Genomic DNA, 18473 nt, shown 5'->3' on the forward strand with positions numbered 1-18473 from the left:
AGTTTAATTTTAAAGGAAGAACTTATTACTTTGTTTTTAATAGCTATGAAATTCTGCATTACAAAACAATGAAGTGAGAAGGCTTCTGTTATCAATAATAGGCTTAGAATACTAGGGATATGAAGGGATATCTGAGTATAGTTCCCTATAATTTATTCTATTTTCAGATTAGAAAGAAACATAATGTAATGAGACTTCTTAGAATGAATTCTGAGGTCTAAATATATGAATCTTTAGTTGTGGATGTATAGGGAGAACAGACTCTGAGATAAGAGGTAATTACTACTGGCCTGTGAAATGATACAGATTCAGAGGCTATGTATAAGCCAGCTTAGTGACAAGAGGAAGTATGTTTGTAAGCCTATAAACAGTCCCCATGCCATTCAAGAACAACAAATGAAAATAAAGAAATGCTTTGTATAAAAATGCACAGATATATCTCAACTTCTCTTTAAATGTCAGGGAGCAAAACTCATTACAGTGTACTTGTAAAGATAGAAATGAAGCAGCTAGGTAAATCTTCAAGGTATGTGAGAATATTAGAAAGAAACCAGACCTTGATCAGTGTTTGCTTATGAGTTTCCCGCTTCTTCTCTTCCTCTTTTCTTGCAACAATAGATGCCATGCGCCTTTCTTCTTCCTACAGAAAACAAGATATCTCCTGAAACATTTCATTATGTTGTTATTTTAAATAAAATTAGATTTAGAAGCTTAATCTGTCCCTGAAACATGCTAAGAGATATTTAACTTAAGGCAAGTTGTAGAATATTTTTCTTCTCTTTCTTCTTGATTTCATATCAAACTTGATCTCCTACCTTAATTCCCAGACTGGAGTTACCATGACTAATCTTAGGAAGGAAAGATAGGAAGTGGGAAACAATAAAAGAGGAAAAAGTAACCAAATTCACAAAGTATTTTGAAACAGTTTCTACCTGTTTAGAAGAGAAATTAAAACTCTCCAAGTTATTCATTCCCAACTACACTGCAAATCATTCATCACAGGAAAAACTTTTTGTCCCTTTTGTGTGCATATAAGCATACAGATACATACACATCTATATTTATATGTATATTGTAGTGTATATATATGTGTAGAGACATAAGTCTCTGTGTATATATGTACATATGTGTATGTGTGTATGTGTGTATACATACATGTGTATTCCATAGTATTCAAGTATCTTCTGGAATTTTGGGGCTAGCATTTGAAGGAAACCAGGGAAATCAGTAAGCAGAGATAATGAAAATGGAAGGAAATCATCACTTCAAGTACATAACAAATACTTTATAACTTATTTGTTAGTTTGAATCCAGAAGCTCCTTTTTAGGACTTGATATATCTTGTAATTTCTTAATTATGCAAATGTATATATTCTGGATGGCTATTTCAGCCTTCTTATAACAAAAATATTTTTTGGAAATTCTGCTTAATTACTCATTTATAATATTTTCTCACAAGCTTTTTATTATTTCAATAAATTTTTAGGATTCTAGAATTTTTGTTGGTTTGTTATTGATATTGTTGGATTGTTATTATATTGATAGTTTTCCTAATGGGGAACCAGGCCTGCATTCTTGTTATAAACCCCACCTGGTCATTATATTTGAGATATCTCTGTTTTAATGTCAAACTCTTCTTTAACTCATTTAACTTTTCTTTTTAAGAATTTAGATGTTATATACCATTTGATGCATATGTGCTTAGTACTTATATTATTTCACTGGCTATTGTACCTTTCAGCAAAGTGCAGCTTCCCTCTATCACTTTTAGACTTATTCTTGCTTTTGCTTTGTCTGAGATTAGGATTTTTACCACTGCTTTTATTCTTTTTTCACTTCAGCTGAAGTATAATAGATTCTTCTCCAGTCCCTTACTTTTACTCTGTATACTCTGTTTCTTATAAACAACATATTGTAGGACTCTAGTTTTTAATATACTTTGCTGTTTCCATTTTATGGATGAGTTCATTACATTCACACTCACACTTATGATTACTAATTATGTATTTCCCTCCAACCTGATTTTATTCCTTATAATTTATTTATTCTTCTTTCTCCTTTCATTCTAACTGTTTTGCTTCTGACCACTACCTCATCCTATACACCCTCTCTTCTATTGCCCTCCATCCCTCATCTCTTATTTTCCTTGCCCCCTTCTACTTTCTAGTAGGGTAAGACAGATTTTTATGCCCAAGTGAGTATAGATATTATTTCCTCTTTGTGCCAATTCCAATGGGAATAATGTTCAAGTAGTGCCTGGTTCTCTTCATCTTCTCATTTACTATAAAAATTTTCATGCCTCTTCTATGTGAGATAATTTACCCCTTTCTACCTTTCTCTCTTCTCCTCCCAGTCCATCCTTCTTTCTCACCCTTTAATTTTATTATTTTGGCTATCATCCCCTTAGAGTCAACGAATATTTCTTGCCCTTTATCTATGTATACATTTTTTAACTGCCATAATAATGAAAAGTTCTTAGGAGATGCAAGTATCATCTTTTGATATAGGAAAGTAAATAGTTTAACCATATCAAGTCCCTTATGTTTTCTTTCATGTTTACCTTTTTATGCTTCTCTTAAGTCTTATATTTGACAGTCAATTTTTGTATTCAGTGCCAGTCTTTTCATCAGGAATGCCTAAAAGTACTCGGTTTTATTAAATATCCATTTTTTTCACCTAAGGATTACATTTAGTTTTGCTGGATAGGTGATTCTTGGTTGTAATTCTAGCTCCTTTGCCCTCTAGAATACCATATTCCAAGCCCTCCAATCCTTTAATGTAGCAACTAGTCTATCTTGGGTTGTCTCAAATGTGGCTCCATGATATTTGAATTGTTTGTTTCTAAATTTTTGCAATTTTTTTCTCCATCATCTGGATTCTCTGGTTTTTTACTCTAACATTTATGGGAATTTTCATTTTAGGATCTCTTTCAGAATGTGATCGATGAATTCTTTCAATTTCTATTTTACTTTCTCGTTCTAGGATATTAGGGAAGTTTTTCTTGATAACTTTTTGAAAGATGAGGTTTAGGCTTGTCACTCTTACATACTCACTCTCTCTCTCTCTCTCTCTCTCTCTCTCTCTCTCTCTCTCCCCCACCTCCTTTATCCATCTTTCTTCACTTTAATCATGGCTTTCAGGTAGTCCAATCATTGTTAAATTATATCTCCTCAATCTATTTTCTAGGCCAGTTGTTTTTCCAATGAGATATTTCACATTTTCTTCTATTTTTCATTCTTTTAATTTTATATGATTTTTTTTTCTTGCTGTCTCAAGGACCCATTAGTTTTCATTTGTCCAATTCTAATTCTTAAGGAATTATTTTCTTCAGTGAACTTTTCCATTTGACAATTTTTTTAAAGAGTTATTTCCTTCAGTGAAATTTTGCATTTTTTTTTTTTTTGGACTAAGTCTACTTTTTAAAGGAATTTCTCTCTTCAGTGAATTTTTATACATTTTTAATTTGGCCAATTCTGCTTTTTAAGGAGCTCTTCTTTTCATTAGATTTTTGTGCCTCTTTAGGCATTTGATCTACTTTAGGCATTTGGGTTTTTTTAAGGTGTTTTCTTCTTCAGTATTTTTTATGCCTCCTTTCCCAAGCTGTTGACTTTTCTTTGTAATTTCCTTTCATCACTCTCATTTCTTTTGCCATATTTTTCTCTACCTCTCTCTGATTTTTAAAATTCTTTTTGAACTCTTCCAGGGATTGAGACTAACTCATATTTTTCTTTGAGGCTTTGAATGTGACTCATTTGATTTCATGATCTTCTGAGTTGTAATTTGATCTTCCCTGTCATCATACTAACTTTTTATGGTCAGATTATTTCTTTTTTGTTTGCTCACTTTCCAGTTTATTTCTTGACTTTTATCTTTATGTTAAGTTAGGCTTCAGGTTTTCAGAGTCAGCCCTGGGGGTGTGCAAGCTCTCCTTTCTTCCAAAATGGTGTGATCTAAGAAGAGGTATGATCACTGCTTTCCTGGTTTATGCTTTGTTTTGTGTTCAGCTGACCATAAAGAATTCTTTTCTGCTTTGTAACTGTGACCAGAGTCCTGGCTCCTGCTAGTACTCCTTCTTTTCCTGGTACTGTGACCAAGAACTATATATGCGCAATATAACAGAGTTGTTCCCAGTGTCAGCAAAGAGTTCCTTTTAAATTACTTCTGACCAGCTCTCTAACCCCTTGATCATCTATGGAATGAGAACTTGGGAAACTACCTCCAATTCAGTTGCCCCTAATGTCTACTGCTGGCATACTGGGAATAGCTGGTACTGGTGCTATCTGTGTTAAATGCACTCCAATCTCACTTCAGTGAGACAGAGTTTTCTTGTCAACTTGCCAAACTGTCTTAAGCTTGAAAACTGTTTCATCTCATCCTTTTGTTAATTCTGCTACTCTGGAATTTTTTTTATGGCATTATTTTAATTTTTCTTAGAGGTAAAACTGGGAAAGTTCAGGAAAATCCCTGCCTTTATTTTGCCACATTGGCTCTGCCCCCACCCTCCTTCCTTTCCTAAGAAGCTCAATCCTTTTTTTTTTTTTTTTTCCTGAGGAATTGGGGTTTAGTGACTTGCTCACAGTCACATAGCTAGGAAGTGTTAAGTGTCTGAAGCCAGATTTGAATTTAGGTCTTCCTGACTTCAGAGCTGGTACTCTATCTACTGCACCACCTAGAGCTGCTCCTCAAATCCCTATTTCATAGGGATTCATAGTCTCTTTTCAAACTTTTAAATCTTATCTTAGATCCCCAGTCGCAAACCTTTGAGTTTGAATCCCAGCTCAGGGATTCCCCCCAGGGGGGATAATTCACCTCTGAATCTCAGGAACCACACATGCAAAATGAGGGAGCTTGTTTAGATTATTTCTAAGTCCCTTGCAAACTCTAGATATATGTTTCTATTTGTTAGGAATTCCACAAAGGGTATCTTTATTCTGGAAGAGTATAATGAACTCCCTAAAAAGTTTATATTTCTTTTTTCATTTATGCATGTTCTCCTAAGAATTCTTTCTATCTCATGAATTTTTTGTGATAAGTGAAATAAAAGGTACTGTATGCTCACTGTCTATGTTGTATCTTTAGTAATTTTTTTTTCCAGAAAAGACCCTGCTATTCATATTTGGGGAGATCTAGACACAAGCCTAACTAAATTTTGTTTTAGAGATCACTTTGTAGTTTTATTCCACAAAACAACATCCTCTGAGATCAGATCCCCCTGACTAAAATCAGTCCATTTGAAATCATTGGGGAGTAAAAGATAAAGATTAAGGAGTTGGGTTCAGGATTTGAAGAAGCTGACTTCTAACAGACCTGAAACATTCAATCCTTTCTGGGAGCCCCACACATCTTAGGGGCTCATCTGAGTTGTGGGGTTTGTTTGTTTTGAGTAGTCCTGGTGTGAGTTAAATCTTGAGATTCCAATTTTGACTATTCTGCTCCACTGGAAAAACTTTAGGTTGCTTTATTATAATACAGGGATACATTAGGATAATTTTCACATGGACCCGTATTTATGTTCTATGTATTTCAGTGATCTACTTAAAAAATTTTGAGTTGCTCTATTGCTTCAGGCCTTACTAGAGAGATCTTTATCCAGCTTAACCTGGTTTCTCACTTGGATAGAGATGGCAACTTCCTGTTGGAAGAACCCCATAACCTTCAAAGCTCATCCAGGACAAGATTCTTTTGGGTGAGAAACTTTTTTTTTCCTTTTCTTTATCTAGCTTGTGATATTATTAATAGTTTGTTTTATTTTAATATTGTTTTTTCCTAATTGTTTTGGGGTAAAACAAGGCCTCAGAAAACACTAAGATGGCAACCAATGAGAACTTTTTTAAATAACCAGCATAATCTCTGGGGCTAACAGCTACAGAAGGTTTAGAATCTCACAATAGACTGTTAATTTGGGGAGTATCTAAGAACTGTGCATTTCATGGACTTTGTGAAGAATCAGTGAATGAAACTTGAAAAGCAATCAAGAAATGAGCTTAGGAAACAATTATTGGAGCCTCCCAAGGTCCCCCCAAAACCATCCAGAACTAAAGATATGAATGAATTTGTTCAAAAGAAGGCTGGTTCAGTTTTCAGGGGCAGCAAACCTGGAGACAGAGTATAACAAGAGTGATCAGAATTCTTGATTAATCCTAAATCTACTATGTCAGAAGAGGCACATTCCATGAAAGTAGAGAGAAACCTTTCCTAAGAGGACATGGAGAAATCCTCTGGTGATTTACCGTGACTGGGACTGCCTCCAAGAGAATTGGTGATGGAGAGTTGAAGAGACAGACTCTGGTCAGATGAGCCACCCTCTCTGGCCTGTAAGAGTGATCTGTGTAAATGGCCCACCCCTTTTACCTTTTTCCTTTTTAGATACTTTTTCTTCTTTGGACTTCCAGAGCTGAGAGCAGCAAAGAAGTATGATGATATGGCCAGGTTCTCCCTTCTACCCAAAGGAGGCAACTTAAGGGAGGAGATGTACATAATGGGTGTCCTGTGCTTGCCTTGAGAAGCTTGAGAGGGCAGTTCTTGGACACCAAGATCCTGGTTGCCTTCTTATGAATTTCCAGTTCCTTCTCTGAGCAAGTGAGAGATTAGTGAGCCTGAAAATGGCAAGTTTTCAGCCTTTGGGTAACCTCTTGGGTAATCCTGAGTTTGAGAGTTCCCGATTTTGAATGCTGAGCACCAGAGGGAGGCAATTTCCTTAATATCACACTTCTTGGAGAAGAGAACCACAACAGGTTTTTCCTACGGTTGGAGGAACCAGCAGATCTGAACCTTCCCAACTCTCCATGACATTTCTGTGAGTCCAAAGTGAATGGGAAATATTTATTTATTAGTCCCATAAAATGTATCTACTTTCTGGGGTAGTTTAATGAATATCATAGGCTACCGACGTATTTTGTATTGTATATTTTGTATTTACTTAAATATGTTCATATTATTTCACCCAAAAGAATAAAAGCTCTTTAAAGGCAAAAACAGTCTCATGTTTTGTCTGTGTACCCTTTGTGCCCAGAACATGGTAGGTATATAGCAAATGTATGTTGAAATGATTGAGTAAATCGTATGATTTCCAAAACCAAATCACCTCCATTATTTAATATACAGAAAAAGTGCCTCACTTCTCCTGAATCTCCAGATTATTTCATGGCACAGTGAAAAGAAAACAGGTTCTGGAATCAATAGCATGGGTTCAAATGCCACCTCTGATGAATACTAATTATTTAAAAGTCATTTAATTTCCATGGACCCTAACTTCATCATCAGTAAAATGAGGTTGAAATGAGATGATCTAAGATCTCTAAATCTAGATTGACCAGTTCAGCTTTATATTGTTCTTTATCCCAATATCTCTTGAACTCTCAGGTAAAACCTTATTTATGTTTTATCAAATACTGAACCTGGATAACCCTTATTACCTTCAAATTCTGTATCTGTTCTCCAATTCACAAATCAAAAAAGTTAGTTCCCTAATTTCTTAATTAAACTATGTCTGTTTTTGTATACACATATGTATGTATGTATGTGTATATATAGATAGATATAAAATATACACACATATTCTCTTCATTAATCTAACATGGTAGACAGAAGTAATTATTATTATATCCATTTTACAAATGAAAAAATTGTAAGCAAATAAAATTACTTTTTAGGAACATAGAATTACTCAAATTTTCTGACATTAGGAGCAATATCTATTGACTAGGCAATAATTTCTCAAGTATTTCTCGAGAGATTGATAAATGTAAGTAAAAGCAATAGTCATCATTCACTTCTCAGTCCCTTGCAATCTAGCTTCTGACTTCATTCATCTGAGACAAATCTATCATAATTACCAATGACTTCTTTATTGTCAAATCTAATTGCTTTTTTTCAGTTTTGTCTTCTAATTCTTTCTTTAGTATTTGACATTTTGGACCAATCTCTCTTAAATATGCTCTTCTAGATTAATAAAAATTAAAAATTTAAAAACCCATTAAACTAATAACTAAAATTAAGTCTGGTTTTATGAAAAACAAAATAGATTAAGCAGTCATTAATTTGGTTTTTAAAAAAACAAAGAAGAAAATCAAATCACTAGAATCAAAAATCAAAAAAGTTAAAAAAACTACCAAAAAAGATGAAATTAATGCAACAATTAGGAATTATTTTGAGTAATTATATGCCAGTAAAACTGAAATATATGAATAATTGTGATTTTAAAAAATGCTATCCATCTCTATAGAAAGAAATGATGGAGTGTGGATGCAGACTGAAACATTCTTTTGTGTGTGTGTCTGTGTGTGTGTGTGTGATTAAAACTGTTTTCTTTCACAATGACTAATATAGAAATGTTTTGCATAACTATATTTGTAACCTGTTTCAAAATGCTTGCATTCTCAAGGAGAAAGGATCAAGAGAAAAGAGAATTTGGAATTCAAAATCAAAAGAAATTCTTTTTACATGTAACTGAGAAATATTTAACAAAATGAATAAAACCAAAAAGAAAAGAAAAGACTATATTCTCCTTCTGGAATTCTGGAATTCTCTTTGTTTTCCTTCTGCCTATCACCTATTATTTTCCTTCTGCCTATTACTTATCTGACCTTTCAACTTAAATCTTCTTTCCTAACATCATTTTTAACAACTGACTACCTATAGGTAGATCTCCAAGGCTCTATATCCTAAGCCATCTCTTCCCACTCTCATGTTCTTACTTGATGATCTCATTAGATATCATGGGTTTCATTATCATCTCTATGCATATGAATCATGAATCAGCTCCAGTTTTAAATGACTAATTGCCTGTTAAACATTTGGACCAAAACATCTCACAAGCATCTTAAATTTGACATGTCTAAAATAAAGCTTATTATTTTCTCCACAAACCAACCTTTTCTTTAAAGCTTGCTATGCCAAGAGCACTACACTTTTTTTGGTCATTCTTGACTACTTACACTCATTTCATTTAACTCCATTATGTTTATTTCATGTATGTAATCAATAGCCAAATCCTGTCATTTCTTACTCCCTTGTCTCACTCCTACCCCCAAATCTTCTAGTTCAGGACTTTATCATCTTTTGCCTGTAAAAGAGCAGTAAAGGCAAAACTCTCCTTATTAGGCTCTCTGACCCAAATCTCTTCTTACTGCAACCCATAATCCACAAAACTTGATAGCATAACTTTCCTACTATGAAGTTTTGACAATGATACTTACCTACTTCATAAACTACAGTGGGCACCCTACCACCTCTCTTATTTGTAGTTCTCATAGCCTCGCCCCAATCTATCTGATATTATTCTTTTCACATTCCCTACAGCTGGAAGAATTTTCTTCTTGTTCTTTACAGATGGCAGATTCCTCCTCTATCTGTGCCTTTGCACTGACTTTCCCTTTTGCAAGAAATGCAGTCCTTCTTCATTTGTCTCTTAGGATCTCTAAACTTCTTCAAGATTTGATTCAAGCATCATATTTTATAGAAGGTCTTTTCTGATCTACTCTTCTCTCCCCACTTCTTGTGCCCTCCCCTCAGTAAATCAACTTGTATCTATTTTGTTTTATATATCCATATATGTAGATGTTGTCCTCCCCAAAGAAATAAGTTCACTGAGGCTAGGGATTATTTCATTTCTATCTTCTTATCTCAAATACTGTTAGCACATAGTGCCTGAAGGACACATAGCAGAAGCTTAATAAATGCTTTTTCTAACATGTAACATGTCAGATAATGAAGTCTATGCAAAATGTAGAAATCTAGGAAAATTCTTAAGACAAAGATAGATATGATTAAGATTTAAAAGGGGGGGCTACTTTTGAAGAAGATGGCATCAATAAAGGTCTTACTTATGGGCAAATTATCAGAAGGATATTTTGGGGAGGAATAAAAAAGAAAGATTTAATTTAGTATTAAATTGCAAGTTGAGGCTTGGATAAAAGTAGGAGGAACATTGAAGAAAATGGAAATGACATAAAAAACAAACTCTATAATATTTACACATAAAACACAAATATATATTTGCTAGAGTCCATCTAAATTAAAAGGGCTTTCACACCAAGCCCCCAAACTCCAATTTCTTATCCTAGAACAAGAAAAAACAAACCAATGTGTTAACAAATTTAGGGAATTTTTCTTACCGTGATTCTCTTCATATCCAGCTGGCGGAGTTGCATCATATGCAGAAGGATAGTGTGTTTGTACCATGACTCTTGAGCTATTGGATTGCCATCAAGAGTGATGTCTGAGAGTGAAGTTGAGTCAGCAAGGCACAGAATATCTTCAAAACTACACAAGAAAAGAACACAAATGATCATTCTTAAACCTTTAAATAAAACTTCTGTTTTTCATGGAAGTTAACTGTAAACTTTTATTATCTTTTTCAACCCCCATGTTAAATTTTCACTTTATATTTTCATTTTCACTTAAATAAGCTCTTTGCATTTTCTAGAAACCAATTGTGGTAGAGTAATAAAGGAGGGATGTGGTCCCCTCCCCAATTCCAGTTCCTCAAGGCTTATTTATTTAAAAACCCCAAAAAGCCTTCTGTGTGTATCTATTGAGGTAAAGGGAAGAATGTAGTGAGAATTCTATTTCAGTCTTTTAATACTAGCTATAAAGTACAAAAGGATAAGCAAGAACAAAGAGGAAAAGTCACACACACACACACACACACACACACACACACACACACACACACACACACACACTCTATGGCTTTTCCATGGATAAGCACAAATTGCAGCAGCCTCAGTACCCACTTTACTTGGGCTATACATCTCTAATATGGGAAATTATGTCTATTAGTTGGGACCAACTCTAGATTGACTCCTGCTTAAACTATCTTCTCTCTGAAAGTTTACCGTGCATTACTCTATGAAACTTAAAAGTCATCTACCCTGATTTAGAACAATAGAAACAGTTTAATTGCAATACAAGGAGATAGTTCACCCAAAAGAGCAGTAACAGGCTACCCAAAATCCATGACCCTCAGAAGCATGCTCTTGACCATCCTATAATAATAATACCTCTTGAATATTATGAGCCTCATTTTTCATATGCCCCTAACTACTACCTCTGTAACTAACAATTTCTCACCATTTGTTTCTCTCCCTACACTGTAATCTTTCCATTCTAATTTCTAGAATTCCACTTTCATAGTGAAAAATGTTCCCTAAATCCTGAACTTAGTTCTTTCTTACATACCCCTTCCATCTACTATTCCTAATGGAAACCTAGCTCCCTCAGTGACACTCCATCTCTGACCTTCCCCCCCCCCCCAAATATGATGATTCTGAGATAGAGGGGACAAGAAAGGAGTTCAGAATATGCCTTGTTTCCCATTGATACTTCCAGTCTCTCCTTTTACCACCACAACTTAGAAAAACTCTTTCAAGTTCACAGTAACAAAACTTTCTATCCAATCCAGATTATGGTAGCTATTATATATTGATTGCCCAGATTATCTGTCCTCCTTCCTGAAGAGTTCAACACTAGTTTGGAGCCAAGATAGTGGAGTAAAGGCAGGAACTTACCCAATCTCTCCCTTAAACTACTCCAAATTCCTTTAAATAATGATTCTAAATAAATTTTAAAGCATCAGTACAACCAAAAAAGATGGATAGATCCAAATTGCTAATGGCAACTTAGAGACGTAGCAGAAAAAGGTAGGAGTCCAGTGTGCAGACCTGGACTCAGCGCTAGTCCTGGCTTGGCTCAATCTCAAAATCAGTGGCAATACTGGTGGTTTCCAGACTTCTTAGCTTGGAAACACCAAACAGGAGTTGGAAGGTCAGCAGAAAAGGTATGTGGAACCAGAATGGAAACCCAATGAGCAATCCCAGCATAGGCCTGGCTCTGTCTCCAGTCCCAGGCTGGAGGAGTGATCTCTGAATTAGCAGCAGTGTTGGAGGCTTCTGGACCTCTCAATCCAGAAGCACCAGGGAGGACTCAGAAAGTCAGCGGAGAGGGTCTGTGGAAATGGGGTGGGAATCTAGTGTGCAGTTCTAGTGTAGCTCCAATCAACAAAGCCCCAGCCCAGTCCAGCACACTGGATCTCACACCACAGTGGGGCAGGATACACCTAACAGCTCCAAAACAGAAAAGAGTGCTTGTGGTTAGATTCCTAGAAGAATTTCTGAAAACAGCTACACAAAACCCTGAAGCTTGAAATAATGCAACCTCCACTCTGGAAACAGAACTCTAAGAAAGAGTTAAAAGCAGACTAATAGGCTAGAAAAATGAGCAGAAAACAAAAAAAGTTTTTGATCACTGAAAGCTATTAAGGTGACAAGGAGGATCAAAACACACACTCAGAAGATGATAAAGTTGAAGCTCCTATATCCAAAGCCTCCAAGAAAAATAAGAATTGGGCCATGGAAGAGCCTTGAAAATCAAGTAAGAGAGATAGAGGAAAAATTAGGGAAAGAAATGAGAGAGGTGCAAAAGGAAATACAAAAAGCTAATGAAAAGAATGCCTTAAAAAGTAAAATTAGCCAATTGGGAAAGAAGGTACAAAAGCTGAAGAAAACAATTCCTTAAAAAATAGAACTGAGCAAATGGAAGCTAATAACTTAATGAGAAATCAAGATACAATAAAGTAAACCTCCCAAAATGAAAAAAAAACAAAACTGTGAAATATTCCCATTGGAAAAACAATTGACCTGGAAAATAGATCCAGGAGAGATAATTTAAAAATTATTGTGAAAGTCATAATAAAAAAAAAGAGCTTGGATATCATCTTTAAAATTATCAAGGAAAACTTTCTTGATATTCTAGAACCAGAGGGTAAAATAGAAACTGAAAGAATATACCAATTATCTCTTAAAAGAGATTCCAAAATAAAAAACTCCCAAGAATACAATAGTCAAACTCTGGAACTCCAAGTCAAGCATCCAAAAAGAAACAATTCAAGTATAGTGGAGCCACAATCAGGATAACACAAGATCTAGCAGCTTCTATATTAAAGGACAGAGGGTTTGGAATATGATATTCCAGAGAGCACTGGAGTCAGGATTGCAACCAAGAATTACCTACCCAGTAAAACTGAGTATAATCCTTCAGAGAAAAAGGTGGTCATTCAATAAAATATTCAATGAAACAGAACTGAATGGAAAATTTGATTTTCAAATACAGGACTCTGGAGAAGCATAAGAAGGTAATCAGGAAAGTGATATCATCAGAGATTTAATAAGATTTAGCTGTTTATCTTCATGGGAGGATGATACTTGTAACTCAGAATGTTCTCATTATTATGGCAGTTAGAAAGTATACAGAGGGCACAGATATGAGTTAAATATGAAGAAATAATCTTTTTTTTAAATGATGAAATTAAGGGGTGAGAGAAGAATGTATTGGGAGAAAGGGAAAGAGAGAAATGGAATGGTACAAATTATCTGCCATAAAAAAAAAAAAAAAGAGGCAAGAAAAAGCTTTTAAGTGGAGGGGAAGAGGAGGAGGAAGGAGTAAATCTTACTCTCATCAGAACTGGCTTAAATAGGAAATAATATACATAGTCATTAGGGGGTAACGAAATCTATCTTACCTTTCAGGAAAATAGGAGGGAAATGGGTTATGGAAAGGGAGAGGTGATAAGAGAGAGGGCATTTTGGGGGAGGGAATGGTCAGTAGCAAAACATTTTTGAGGAGGGACGGGGTAAAAAGAGAGAGAGAATAAATGGGGGAAATACAATTAGCAATAATAATTGTAAAAAAAAATCTTTGAAGCAAGTTTCTCTGATGGAATATTATTGTTCTCTGGGAAATGATAAGCAGGAGGCTCTCAGGAAAAAAAAAAAAAAAAAGAAGAAAAGAAAAACAACCTGGAAAGTCCTTCACGAACAAAGTAAAATATTCTATATACAAAGTAATAGCAATGTCCTGGAATGACCAGCTGTAAATGGCTTTTTTATTCTCAGTAATACAATCATCCACAACTACTCTGAAAGACTTATGATGAAAAATCTTACTCATACCCAGAGAAGGAACTGAGTGAGTCTGAATATAGATTGAAACACATTTTCTCTCTCTCTATTTCTCTTTATTTTTAACTTAATTTTTCTTGAAGGTTTTTATTTTCATTAAGGTGGTGGATCTGTGTTTTCTTTCACAATTTGACTTTTAGAGAAATGTTTTACGTAACTTCACATGCAGTTTCTTAATTTAGGTGGGGACTCAGAACTCAAAAATCTTAAAAACAAATGAAAAAATTGTTTTGACTATAACTGAGGAAAAATATCAAATTAAAAAAATGTATGTTAAAAAGAAATGATAAGTAGGATGATTTCAGAAAAGCCTGGACTTATATGAACTGATGCTGAGTGCAACAAACAGAATAAAGATAACATTATATACAGTAACAGCAACATTGTGTGATGATCAAGTTTGATATATTTAGCTCTTTTCAACAACATAATAATCTGTAGAGTACCAGTATTGAATAAGTCCATGTACAGGAAGAGTCTAGTCCAACTATTATTTGAGACCTGCTCTTTAGAAAGGGCACACAGTTCAAAACATTGACTCACTGTCTCCCAGCAATGAATGAAAGATGTATTCAGGTAAATCTAGGATAATTTTGATGAAGAATGCATGTGACAGGAGCAAGGCATCATGAACTATACTATTTAAAACTGTTATGATAGATACATTGTTGCCACTAGTTATTGCTATTTATGACTCTGTTATTGTTACTGCTAGTAAATTGCTTAAAAGTTAATGTCAAACTGAAATGTCAAAGTATAGACTTGACTGGTATAGACTTGAACTGGAATGTACACAGTGCCACCTGGACACTATTGATACTAATGTAATATTAGCTAAATTCTGGTTTTAATACATTAGCTTAATCCTGTTATTAATGTAACACTAGCCTAAAGAGTATATAAACTCTGGCACTCAGATTAATAAATGGATTGTTTGACAAGTTCCCCCTGGCTCATGCATATTCATTTCATATCTACAATTTTCCTCTTCACTGGAGCTAGGCTCCTACAATGATCCAAGACAATTCCAACAAACTTGGGATGCAAAATACTATCCAGAACTATGGAGTCTGATTGTAGATCAAAGAATGCTATTTTCACTTTTTTGTTGTTTTCTTTCTTATGGTTTTTCTTTTTTTGTCCTGATTATTCTTTTACAACATGACTAATATTTAATATGATTGTATATGTATAATCTATATCAGTTTGCTTGCTGTCTTGGAGAAGGGAAAGGGAAGAGAGAGGAAGAAATATTTGAAACTCAAAATCTTGCAAAAATGAATGTTGAAAATTATTTTCACATGTAATTGAAAAAATAAAATACTTTTAAATGGGGGGAGGGAGTTGATGTAAAGGGGCAGCTAGTTGGTGTACTAAATAGAGCACTGGCCCTGAAGTTAGGAGGATCTGAGTTCAAATTTGACCTCAGTCACTTAATATTTCCTAGCTGTGTGACCTTGGGGAAAGTCATTTAACCCCAATTGCCTCAGCAAAAATAAAATAAAATAAATTTAAAAAATAAATAAAATAAATTTAAAAAGTTGATATAAAGTAAGTTTTTAGGTTTCTGCTATTTAAAAAATACAATAGGAAAAAATCAGGGCAAAAAAAAAAGGGGATATTCTTTTAAAAATAATGACTATACAGAAAAAGATAATGATAAATGTTGGAGGGAATGTAGGAAAACTGAGACACTAATGCAAGTCTGGTGGAATTGTGAAATGATCCAACCATTCTGTAGAGCAATTTGGAATTATTCCCAAAGGGCAATAAAACTGTACATAACCTTTGATCCAGCAGGGTCTCGCAAAGAGATCACAAAAAAGGTTTGTAGCAGCCCTTTTTATGGTGGCAAGCAACTGGAAACTGAGCAGATGCCCATCAGTTGGAGAATGGCTGAATAAGTTATGGTATATGAATGTAATAGAATGTTATTGTTCCATAAGAAATGATGAACAAGCTGATTTTAGAAAGGCCCAGAGAGAGGCCTGAAACAGAACCAGGAACATATTGTGCCCAGTAATAGCAAGAATATGCGATGATCAATTATAAAAGACTTAGTTTTGTGATCAAGGCCAATAAACTCTAAATAGAAAATGCCATCTGCATCCAGAAACAGAACTATGGATATTGAATGTAAATCAACACATGCTATTTTCACTTCTTTTTTTTTTTCAATCTCTCATGGTTTTTCCCTTTTGTTCTCATTTTTCTATCCCATAATGATTCAAAAAGAAATGTATATTTAAAAAGTTATTATACATGTATAATTAAAACAAAATAAAACAATATTTTTTTAAAAAGAGTTCAATACTATCTTCCCTTCCTCCCCATCTTCCTTTCTTCCCCAACTCCTGCTCTTATTCAAGGAGACTTCAACATCAGTCTTGATGTTCCTTAAGACTCCTTAACTTCCCAATTCCTCAGTCCCATGTTATATCAGTTATACATATGAATATTCACACACTGGATCTCATCATTACATACAAATGTTACAGTTCTCTAATTAAATATACTGACATTGACATTCCCTTACCTGATCATAATGGCCTATCATTCTATTTCTTCCTATGTCTGATCCTTCTTAAATCTATTCTTTTATCTTCATCAAGATCAATAATCCTTCCATTGTGCAGTACTTTCTCAGGTTATTACTTTTTTTTTTTAAATTTTATTTTATTTAATAATAACTTTGTATTGACAGAATCCATGCCAGGATAATTTTTACACGACATTATCCCTTGCAATCACTTATGTTTCGTTTTTTCCCCTCCCTCCCTCCCCCCCCCCCAGGATGGCAAACAGTCCTATATATGTTAAATATGTTGCAGTATATTCAGGTTATTACTTTTGCCCTGACTTCATTTCCTTCCCTTTTCAATCTTGACTCCATAATTAATCAATTCGATTGTATACTGTCTTTTATTCTCAATCCTTTGGACTTCCTGTCCTATCAATACTCATTTTTTATCAAATCTCAGCCTTTGCCACCTACCATCTGTCTCATCCACTCCTATTCATATCCTGGTAAACAGATCTGAAATGTTACACTACCACACTGATTAGGTATATGAATTTATAATATATTCATGTTATCTATCCATTTTTAACCAGGCCCTCATTGTAGCAAGACAATCTTTTTATTGCTCTCTAATTGTTTCCCTAACTCACTTAAACATACATTTTCCCCACTCTCGACAACATCTTCTCTCTGCAGGTTTCCCATATATTCCCACACTCCCAGCTAATAGTCTTAGCATTTACATTACTTGGAAAATTTAGACCATTTTAATTAAATAGCCTCTTTTACCTTTCTCTTCATCTTAAACCCCCTAATATCATCTTTTCCCATTCCAAAAATTTCAACGACTCACACATCCAGCCATTTTGGAGAGCAATTTGGAACTATGCTCAAAAAGTTATCAAACTGTGCATACCCTTTGATCCAGCAGTGTTTCTACTGGGCTTATACCCCAAAGAGACATTAAAGAAGGGAAAAGGAGCTGTATATGCCAAAATGTTTATGGCAGCCCTCTTTGTAGTGGCTAGAAGCTGGAAAATGAATGGATGCCCATCAATTGGAGAATGGTTGAGTAAATTGTGGTATATGAACGTTATGGAATATTATTGCTCTGTAAGAAATGACCAGCAAGATGAATACAGAGAGGACTGGCTAGACTTACATGAACTTATGCTAAGTGAAATGAGCAGAACCAGGAGATTATATACCTCAACAATGATACTGTTTGAGGATATATTCTGATGGAAGTAGATCTCTTCAATAAAGAGAGCTAATTCAGTTTCAACTGATCAAGGATGGACAGAAGCAGCTATACATACCCAAAGAAAGAACACTGGGAAATGAATATAAATTGCTTGCATTTTTGTTTTTCTTCCTGGGTTATTTATACCTTCTGAATCCAATTCTCCCTGTGCAACAAGAGAACTGTTCGGTTCTGCACACATATATTGTATCTAGGATATACTGTAATCTATTTAACATGTAAAGGACTGCTTGCCATCTGGGGGAGCGGGTGGAAGGAGGGAGGAGAAAAATCAGAACAGAAGTGAGTGCAAGGGATAATGCTGTAAAAAATTACCCTGGCATGGGTTCTGTCAATAAAAAGTTATTTAAAAAAAAATTTAAACGATCCTCTATTATCTTCAGGACCTATAACAAATAAAAATTATATCTTAATTTACCCTATCTCACAAGTGCACATAAAGCCAAGATGATAAGAAAAATGCTAAAGATTGAACTCTGGATCAGAAGTGATATAAGAAATAGCAAACATCTGATAAGTGGTAGTTCAAGGATGAGGAAAAGCTAGATGGCTTAGTGTATACAGCGCTGGTCCAAGAGTCAGGAACACCAGAGTTCAAATTTGACCTTAGACAATTACTAGCCATGTGATCTTAGGCAAAATCACTTAATCTCTGTTTGCTGTAATCCACTGAAGAAAGAAATAGCAAAGCACTCCAGTATCTTTGCCAAGAAAACCCCATGGGCAATAC

At 34.6% G+C, this 18473-nt stretch overlaps 1 protein-coding gene across 5 annotated transcripts in view; it reads right to left on the reverse strand.

Moving 5' to 3' along the window:
* The window catches only part of LRRC49 (leucine rich repeat containing 49), a 189719-nt gene that overhangs the window by 55097 nt on the left and 116149 nt on the right, over positions 1-18473 (reverse strand). For all 5 annotated transcript variants that reach the window (XM_051980750.1, XM_051980751.1, XM_051980749.1 and 2 more), the window contains 2 exons: positions 10116-10263; positions 557-640 (listed from right to left, as the gene is read on the reverse strand). In XM_051980750.1, the coding sequence (XP_051836710.1) occupies positions 557-640; positions 10116-10263 (232 nt within the window). The remainder of the gene's footprint in view (positions 1-556; positions 641-10115; positions 10264-18473) is intronic.

This window comes from Antechinus flavipes, chromosome 2 (assembly GCF_016432865.1).
Source record: "Antechinus flavipes isolate AdamAnt ecotype Samford, QLD, Australia chromosome 2, AdamAnt_v2, whole genome shotgun sequence".
Classification (NCBI taxonomy): domain Eukaryota; kingdom Metazoa; phylum Chordata; class Mammalia; order Dasyuromorphia; family Dasyuridae; genus Antechinus; species Antechinus flavipes.